The following is a 9,060-nucleotide window of genomic DNA, read 5'->3' as shown; positions in this document are numbered from 1 at the left end:
TAAGAAAATAATAATAATGAAGCAAAATGATAGGAAAGAGGCACATGTTTCTGTCGGGGTATCGGTCATTCGAGCACGTTTTCAATGAGTTGACCGACCTGATTTAGCTGCTCTTCAGCTTGCTTTTGTTGCACTGGGTCGATCGTGGCTCGCAACAATTCTGTCACTTTTCGTACATCCATCTTGTAATTGGTTTCCTGGTAGACGATGGTGTCCAAATTTTTGACTCTTCTTCACGAATTCGACCCGACGCATTCACCTCGCTACTCCCTCGTCACGTGACACAACAATATGGCAGCCAAAGCTGATGTGCGTTATATCCGGCCATTGAGTACATAAAAATTAGAGAGGAAACTAGCAAACTCACTAAATTGCAAAAATATAGATAGTAAACTGCGTTATAACAGATACATGTGCAATAGCTATATTTGTTTATAGGTCATCGGTCGGTCAAAACATTGTAATCGTAATTGTATGCGACACAGTGAGAGCTGCACCATTCTTGCACTATTGCGTTGATTTAAAAACAGATATAAATAAAGATTATTTAAAAACTTTTAATTAAGTGAAAGTGTTACAAATTTCATTGTAAAACGAAAACAGTGATATGTTGCAGTTAATAAACCTTCCTGACATTGTTCTGGAGACAATTTTATCTAACCTTACATACGATGAAATTTCTCGATATAGAATTGTAAGATTATTTTTCTCTTTCTTATATGTTGTTGGTTATTTGTTTAAAATTATATAGCGAAAGTTTTGAAAAATTGTTTTAATAGGTTTGTAAACAATTTGATCGAATATGTAAAAAATTATTAAACCGAGGTTTTAATTTGATGGAGAAATACCATGCACAATGTTTGCGTGCAGTAAAAAGTCAATTACCACGAAGAGAATCGGAACGAAGGAGTCATCCTTTGGCACGTCATTGTGATATATTAACAGCAATTGAAACAAGAATATCTATGTTGTCTATGACTTTTATAAAATATGTAGATCTTAATCTATGTTGTTTTATTCCTGGAAAGGTAAGGTATCAATTGTTCTACAGCAATTTGGATATATTAAATTTATATACATTTACATATTAGGTAATTGATGAAATTTTTCGAGTTCTTCGTTTGATTCGAGATTCTAAAACTCCACCTAGAGCTCATGAAATACTTCAAGAACTAAGAGACATTAGTAGCATGGCTATGGAACATTTTGATGAGAAAATCCTACCAGATTTGAAGCATAGTATTTGCACATCTGTTGTTAGTAATGTAGGTTCCTATGAATTACCAGGTGGAAGTTTAATGATTTCTCATCATACTACAAATCCAAACAATGCAACACTGCCACATAATTTTAATTCAGAAAAGTTAAATCAGACATTTAAGAAAATCTATAGTCGTACAAAAAAAAATAAATTATCTGTTCTATCTATGAAAGGTCAACTAAGTAAAATGAAACTTCGAATGAAAAGGCAAGGTTTTCAAATGAGATTGCAAAGTTTAAAATTACAAGAACAGGCAAAAAAAATTCATGATCAAGATACACAATTAGCTGAAATGAGAAAACATCTTGAAGAGTGGGAACAAAAAATGGTTGATTTAACAGCTGAACTAAGTCGTGCAAGAGAAGAAACACAAAAACCTGATTCCATAGAAACTTGCAAAAGAAAACATATAGATATAATTAATCAGAGGGAGACTGATTCCTTACAAACAAAAGAATTGCAAGCAAAAAAACGAAAATTAATAGTAGAAAGAATATCATCTACTGATGCAAAAGATGTCAAATTTAAAAAATTTATGACTGATCTTCTTGCAGGTAATGCTGTAGAAGGATATCCTTCAACTTCACATTAACTTGTTATTTGTATATAATGAGGTTGTATATGAAAAGCAAAATTATTATTCTATGTGTATTTTGCATTTTTTATGTTACAACTAAATAAATCTAAATGTTTAAACTTTTTACATATTTAAATTAAACCTATGTAGCTACTTTTATAATATAATTTAAAGGTATTTGAAAGTATAATAAAATATTTAATAAAAGGATAGTATGCAAAATAAAATTAAGATATTATTTTATTTTAAATTGATACTTTTCATTTAATGAATGAATAAAAGTTAAACTTTTAATTAAAAAAAATTTGAGTTATAAATATATGAAAGATAAAATGTGTTATAATCTTTTACAGTTTAGAGCTGGCATATTATTAAAAAAGAATATGCAAATAAATATAATGGATTATATATTTAATTATTGTATAAACTCAAAATGCAATCAATAAATGTATTAAAACTTATAATTGTATGCAATAGTGTGACATATATTATTTTAAATATACTACTAAAAAGTAGATATTAACTACAAAATTAAACCTTAGATATCAAAAAATTGATATATATTTAATTTGTTCTTATTTATTTTAATATCAAGTGCATATAATTATATATGTGTATATATAGACACACACACACACACACTCACACCTGTTTTAACCATAAAACTTCCGAAATTTTTGCCAGTACTCATTTTTATATCATCTATAATAATGTTAACAGTCAAAGTTAATTATATTATATTTTTACTAGAAAAAGATAAGATTTTATATGTGAATGTATACATACTGAAATAACATTTGATATGATACTTTCTACAATTGTTTCAACATCCCTTAAAGGAGTTCTATGTGTGGATTTTAACACTGCTTCTGTAATATATATTGTTGAACATGTTTCGGGCTAAAACAGTATAATATAATGTTAAATAGCAAAGAATCATAAGTAAAGTGCTCTAAGATATGTTAAACAATTGTTACCATCTTTTCAATGTCTAACCCTGTACTTAAATTTATTTCTTCCTGTTTTTCTTCATATTTTTTATCCAATAAACGTGTGTTTTCGGTAGGTGATAAATTCAATATCTCTTTATAAATTGCAGCATGTGCATTCTGTAAATAAGCTTGTTGCTTTTCCCTTATATTTTTCCGTATAGTATTTTTTTCCACTTCAGGTAATACAAAATTGTAAATCATATTAGCTACCATTTCTTCTTCTATTAATTTTGTTGCCCTAACGAATAAAAGAATTAAATGCATTAAAAGAAAAATAATTGTATAAAACATTTGTCATACTTGACTTGTGCATCTTTTGATATACTGTCTACTTTATCACATAATTCTATAATATAGGCTTTGGTTGCTTCATCAGATACCCATTCAATGCCCTCTTTTATAATATCTTTTAAATAAATTTCTACGGATTCTTGATTAACTTTTATAATTTGCCTAAACATTTCATCGAATTCTCTACGACGATTATACTCAAATTGACGTCTTCCAGCTTCTGCTGCTTCTCTCATAGCTCTTTCTCTTTCAGCTAATAAGGCAAAAGCGTGTATTCGACGTTCATCTTCTAATCTTATTAATTCCTTTTAAAAAAAGAAAGAGAAATGTCACAAAAAATATATCTATTCCGCTTTAATAATAATTTAAGATGAATCCTACTTTACTAAGAAAGTCTAACATTCCAGAAATAGTCGCTCCTTCTAAAGAATTCAGAATTTCGCTTAAACGATCTTCTTGCATAGATTTTTCACTTTGCAAGTGCTGTAATGCTAATGTACGCTCTTTCTCTTTTTGATGTCGTTTTTTGCTATGTTCTTCCAATCCATAAGCAGACTGTAGTTCTTCAATTAATTCTCTACATCTATTGCGACCTTCGAACATCTATAAAAAAGTTCATTCTAATATAAAAATTAAATTGATGAAAACTCTCTATTTAATGATTACCATGCACTGTACAGCTCTTCCTCTAATAACTTTTTGAATAAGGGTAGACAACTGATCTACACGTGCGTTTGTTACATTTTCTGTGCTTGCTTTATATGGAGTAGGAGGTAAAGATGGTAATTTATACTTGCGCTTTAACAATGTCGATGTCTCTATTGTTGTAGTACTTAATCTAATTGCCTTCAAATCAGAATGTAATTGGCTTAATTTTTCTTTTGTCCATCTTGTTGCTCTGACACAGAGATCAGTTTGTTTAGGTTTTGGCTTTATTGTACTTAGTTCCTCATATGTTGGAAGCCAGCTTGGCAATGTACTTATTTCAGTTACATCTAAAGTAACAAATATTGAAAAATATAATACAAAAAATTGTAATGTAATGTTGTTTAGTAAATAAATTTATATTTACTTTCAATATAGCTTTCTCCCAATAACTCTTTTTGTATTATTTCATGTCGTCTTTGAGGATGTTCTCCATAACGCATTTGTGGCGCATATACTTCGGACGATGGATCAGCATGTTCTTTAATAATGTCACGTTTAACAGGTTGCTGTTGTTGATGTTTTTTATAGAGCTTTCTCAATTCTCTCCTAAGATTATGTTTAATAGAACCTATTTCTTTATCTCTACGCGTAAATAAAAAATTTTTCAATCTATCGAAACGATCTTGAATTTTTCTCTGTTTTTCATATTCACGTGATTTAGTTATTTCATTCATTAGTTCAAGTCTATAATCCATTATTGCTTGAATTTCCTAAATGAAAAATTTTTATTTATCAACCATCTTTTTTATAAAATGAGTGTACATAGTATATATGTTTTAACAATAAATATTTACTGATTCTCTAAATGCCCATTCATCTATTTCTAATGCATTTATCATAGCTGTCCGTTTTTTTACGTTAGCTGGTGTATCCATAGGAGGAAGAATTGCTTCCCATGCTCTTTTCTTTCTTATTCTGTTAATAATCTCTAATTCATGAAGTCCAACTGGTAATCCATGATTCCAAGTTAAATGTACTATTGATAGTACTTCAGGATTATGTCCTGAAAGTGTAATGATTATATTAAGCAATATATAAAACGTAAATTAAATCTAGTATATTTTACCTGTCTTAATTCTGTATGACGGTTCCCAAGGAACAGTTTGTGTTTCACTATCTCGATAATCTGTCTGAGTTCCCACATTTCTATGTGGTTCTGGCTTAGGTAAAAATGCATAACTTTGTTTTTGTGCATTTGCCACTATATCATTTAGAATATCCTGGTTAAAACGTACAGAAATGTCTACATTTTGTGTTCTTGATACTAAAAATGGTACAATTGGTCGACGAAAATATTTATAACTATTGCAGTACGTAATTTCGGCTGATTCTTGATATCCAGCCATTATCCTATAGGTATTAAATATAAAAGTAATTATACATTCTCAGCTATTTCTCAATTTCAACATAGTGTATAGAAACACTGACGTTTAGTTAATGTAAATACCATACCTGCAAAGGAAAAGATTATAATTCTAGATTACTGTTTAATGTGTTAACTTGCTTAAACTCTGCAATCCAATTTTCTTTTGCACTATTACACTGTTTCTTCAAGCTATGTTTTAAATCTTTTTCTTTGCTTTTATATATAGGTATATTCTTGCATGTCTTCTGTAAAATTATGAGCATGGAAAGTTAAAAAAAAATTGTTTAAGAGTAAAGAAAGAACTAATTTCATAAAGAAATACAAACTTCTTCTAGATCAGGTTTTTTGAATTTTATTTTATTACCACATGCAGTATAAGAAAATTCTATGTACATAATTATATAACAAAATAAAAATCATATGATTAGTCATAAAAAAATGTATTATAATGTATAGAACTTACGGTTCAGTGTTTATCTTTTAGACATGATGTTTAAAAATTAATAATTACGAACTGCACTTTAATATAAATTATCTTAATACTTCAATTTTTATTAATTAATTCGTTTGTATCAGAAACTCAAAAGTACAATATAATCCTCTGTAACAAAGAAAGTATTTGATAGTAGTTGTTTAGAAAAATTTTGTTCATCAAACAAATATTGATCAAACACCTAACTTCACAATTCTTAAAATCACATTGTAGAATTTTATTTCATTACTGTATCATCAGTAAAAAAGGTTTTAATAAATTTTAATAAAATTCTACTGATTGTAATATGTATTTTATGTATTATTAATGCTTTACATATAACAGTAATTAATAGTTTACTTTTATTACAGTTACATTAAACATTATAAATATTCTCAAAAAATAATATAATGAACAAATTAATTATGCAATAACTGACAATCTTATAATTTATGACACAGTTGAATTACACAATTTACATATATATGTAAACATTTCAATGCATTTAACATATTTATTATTAATATTATATTCTTAGAATGCTAGTATCAAATTATAGGTATTGAGGTTTACAGTGACTTTTTTCATTATTTAATAAACACATATTTAAAAAATATCAATAAGTAATTATAAGTCATATGTAGAATTCTTATTACAATACTGTTATTTAAACTCTATTGTTTGCAATGAATTTTAAATATTTATTTAAAAAAATATATACTTAATTTTTTGTGTAACAAAATGTAAAATGTAAAATAGAAAATTATTTTAATGAATGTAATGTAGTTTTGCAAAATGTATAAAAAAATAATTAATATATATTGAACTTATTCAAAAGTTTGATTTATAAAGTGGTTTAAAATATCCATTCCCATGGGAACCCAAATATTCAGACCAACTTTGATGTGAAGATATATTTTTACAACTTTGATTAGGTAACATATCTTCTGGGCATGTGCATTCTAGTCTCAGTCTGTATATTGTCATTTGTCCAAGAGAAATTTTAAAATTTTGTTTGTCATTTGTTTCTTTCTGTGCATTGTAATTAACACCACGTTCATCTAAGCATTCTTTAATAATGTCATCATTCTGTTTGTATTGCAGGTTTTTTTGTGATAACATTTTTTTCCAATGAATACAATCTAAATCTTCCTGAACTAATATTACAGGTACTTCAGAGGGTGGTAACCAAAATGTAGAAAATACCAAATCTACGGAAGCTATTCCTTGCGATTTTAAAATAGAGGGTAACAATATTCCAGTCGGCGGTTGTTTTTGTACACCATATGCTGGATATACTTGATTGCTTTTGGTTGTTATTTCTCGTTTCTTTTTTTGGTTTTTTAATTTTGTTTTAAATTTATCTGTTAATTCAATTTTTGACTTTGCATTGATATCTCTCTTTTTATTTTGATTTTTTAACGATTCCCGTTTAAAAATTTGTTCTATGTCGGCAATATCTTCTTCATTTGGTATAATATTAGAAGAATCACTAGCATAGGTTTTTACAACATCCTGAAATAAAGAAATTTCATTCATTATATTTTTTTTCCTGTAAAACGTTTCTTTAAGCATCAATTACTTATACATATTGATAATCTTACTACAAAAGGTTGATCAGTTGTATCTTTTGTTTTATTTATATTATCTTGCAACAAAGTTGCTGTTCTTTTAATTAATATTACAGTTTCCGCATCAGTATTTCTATTGTTTTCAGTGTCACGGTTTGTAGAATAATAATTAAAGAGTTCAGAATTATTTACACTTTTATCAAGTTCATCGCTAAGTTTACGATTAACGTTATCTTTTTGTTCTTGTACATCATTTACTCGTTGGAAGTCTAGTGTATATTTTTTTTGTTCATTCATTTTATCATTCTCATTATATAACATGTCATAATCTTTACTTGTTTCTCCTCTTTTTTGTGTCCATTTATTTTCGTTCCTCAAAATATCATCATAAGAATCACTATTCATTACATTAGATTTATCTTCATGTTCTTGTTTCAATGTATTTTCTTTTGGTGATCTTTCAGATAGAAATGGTGCATTTGCGCGTAGTTCAACTTTAGAATTCATAGAATTATTATATTCTAAAGACTTCCAATCTTCCGAAAAATATAGTGATACACCAGGTGGCCCAACATGTTGACTCAAGGCATATAAATTTGTAATTAGAGTGGAGTTAAATCTCAGTTTACAAAGGTCAGCACGTGATTCAGATATAAGATCTTCACTTTTTAAAAACTGATATTTTTCTTTAATTCCTTCATAGTTTAGACAATCAACAGACCAATGTAAGAACCAATCATTTCCAAATCCCTCAACAGTTACGGATAAACCAGACATTTCTCTACTTAAACTGTCTTCTATTGGTTTCTCTAGTAAAGATTTACCAGTTTTTCCATCTATAATTGTTGCAACTGTGTAATAATATGTTGGAAAACCTGAGCCTATTTGATGTTTTACCATAAAATCTGGAATATTATCATCATTGTAATAACCAGGAATAGGTATACTTATTACTTCAGAATTAGGGACTGTATAATTCCAAAGAGGTTCAAATGTTAATCCATCATAAACTATTATTGTAGAGTTAAACATAGCAGCAACAATATCTTCAATTCCATCCAATGTTACATCTACTAAAATTGGAGGTAATAAAGTTCCCTTTCCTGTGTCATGATGGAGTTTTCGTAATTTCTGCAATATATATTTCTGTATAATACCTATTTATATGCTATCTGTAAATTGAGAAACTTACCAAATTGCCATACATTAAATTCACCTGAGGAATTACATACAATCCTCCTGATTGTTTTTGACTGCTAGTTACAAGAACAAAAATACTTTCTCCATCTGGATGGATTAATTTTTGAGGTGCTAAAAACAATTGTTCTGTATTTGGTAAAATTGAACTATGTATAATACTTCCATTGATTCCTGATATTATTAGAATTTCACTTGAATGAAATTCTCTTGATTGTACAGTGTGCGATGCAATAATATCTCCAATATCATCTCCATCAATATCAGCAATAAATTTAGCATCATAAATATCTGAGAGTTGCCACTCTTCTGATACTGATGGTATTTCCCATATGCTAGCTCCATTGTGTCCATTAACTGCATGAAATATTCCACCCCTACCACATATAATACAATCTTTAATTTTATCATTTGTTAAATCCAAACCACAATCAACTGACAAAATTGCATGAGCTGTCCAGTGCATCCAAAGTGTGTCTCCAGTTTTACCATTTAAAGCTAAAACTCCACCAAAACATGGAACTTGCCCTTCAAAGTATAATGCACAAATATAATCTGGAGTGTTTACCACATCTAATCCTGTATACCAAAATAATATAGACTTTTAGTATAACCCTATACAAAT

At 28.2% G+C, this 9,060-nt stretch overlaps 4 protein-coding genes across 4 annotated transcripts in view; 1 reads left to right on the top strand and 3 right to left on the bottom strand.

Moving 5' to 3' along the window:
• The window catches only part of LOC108579936 (importin-7), a 5,859-nt gene extending 5,677 nt beyond the window's left edge, over positions 1–182 (bottom strand). Inside the window, exon 1 of the mRNA XM_017943570.1 lies at positions 99–182. Coding sequence (XP_017799059.1) covers positions 99–182 — 84 coding nt within the window. The remainder of the gene's footprint in view (positions 1–98) is intronic.
• Positions 183–607: 425 nt separating this feature from the next.
• On the top strand, positions 608–1,853 carry LOC108580105 (F-box only protein 28). The gene is made up of 3 exons (XM_017943771.1): positions 608–694; positions 780–1,028; positions 1,092–1,853. Exons 1-3 carry the CDS (start codon positions 608–610, stop codon positions 1,851–1,853), a joined length of 1,098 nt encoding a protein of 365 aa, XP_017799260.1.
• Positions 1,854–2,531: 678 nt separating this feature from the next.
• LOC108579883 (protein MAATS1-like) lies at positions 2,532–5,193 on the bottom strand (the record flags this gene model as incomplete). Its single annotated transcript, XM_017943503.1, has 9 exons — positions 2,532–2,540; positions 2,625–2,738; positions 2,816–3,068; positions 3,131–3,426; positions 3,503–3,724; positions 3,788–4,116; positions 4,194–4,539; positions 4,624–4,832; positions 4,896–5,193. Coding segments are annotated over 9 exons (2,076 nt in total), but the record flags the coding sequence as incomplete, so codon positions are not given.
• A 1,305-nt stretch (positions 5,194–6,498) lies between these two features.
• The window catches only part of LOC108579882, a 3,470-nt gene continuing 908 nt past the window's right edge, over positions 6,499–9,060 (bottom strand). Inside the window, exons 2-4 of the mRNA XM_017943502.1 lie at positions 8,431–9,014; positions 7,272–8,369; positions 6,499–7,182 (exon numbers count right to left, since the gene is read on the bottom strand). Of these exons, the coding sequence (XP_017798991.1) occupies positions 6,499–7,182; positions 7,272–8,369; positions 8,431–9,014 (2,366 nt within the window). The remainder of the gene's footprint in view (positions 7,183–7,271; positions 8,370–8,430; positions 9,015–9,060) is intronic.

The sequence above is a fragment of the Habropoda laboriosa genome, unplaced genomic scaffold (genome assembly GCF_001263275.1).
Source record: "Habropoda laboriosa isolate 0110345459 unplaced genomic scaffold, ASM126327v1 scaffold2, whole genome shotgun sequence".
In the NCBI taxonomy this organism is placed as follows: domain Eukaryota; kingdom Metazoa; phylum Arthropoda; class Insecta; order Hymenoptera; family Apidae; genus Habropoda; species Habropoda laboriosa.
Note: the sequence above shows the minus strand (reverse complement) of the source record. Positions and strands in the feature narration are given on the sequence as shown.

What these genes read in the sequence shown, in the direction of transcription:
- LOC108580105 (XM_017943771.1), top strand. Translation starts at nt 608, where the DNA reads ATGTTGCAGTTAATAAACCTTCCTGACATTGTTCTGGAGACAATTTTA. An exon ending in AAATTTCTCGATATAGAATT is followed by an intron (nt 695 to 779) that starts GTAAGATTATTT and finishes TTGTTTTAATAG; the next exon opens with GTTTGTAAACAATTTGATCG. An exon ending in GTTGTTTTATTCCTGGAAAG is followed by an intron (nt 1,029 to 1,091) that starts GTAAGGTATCAA and finishes TTTACATATTAG; the next exon opens with GTAATTGATGAAATTTTTCG.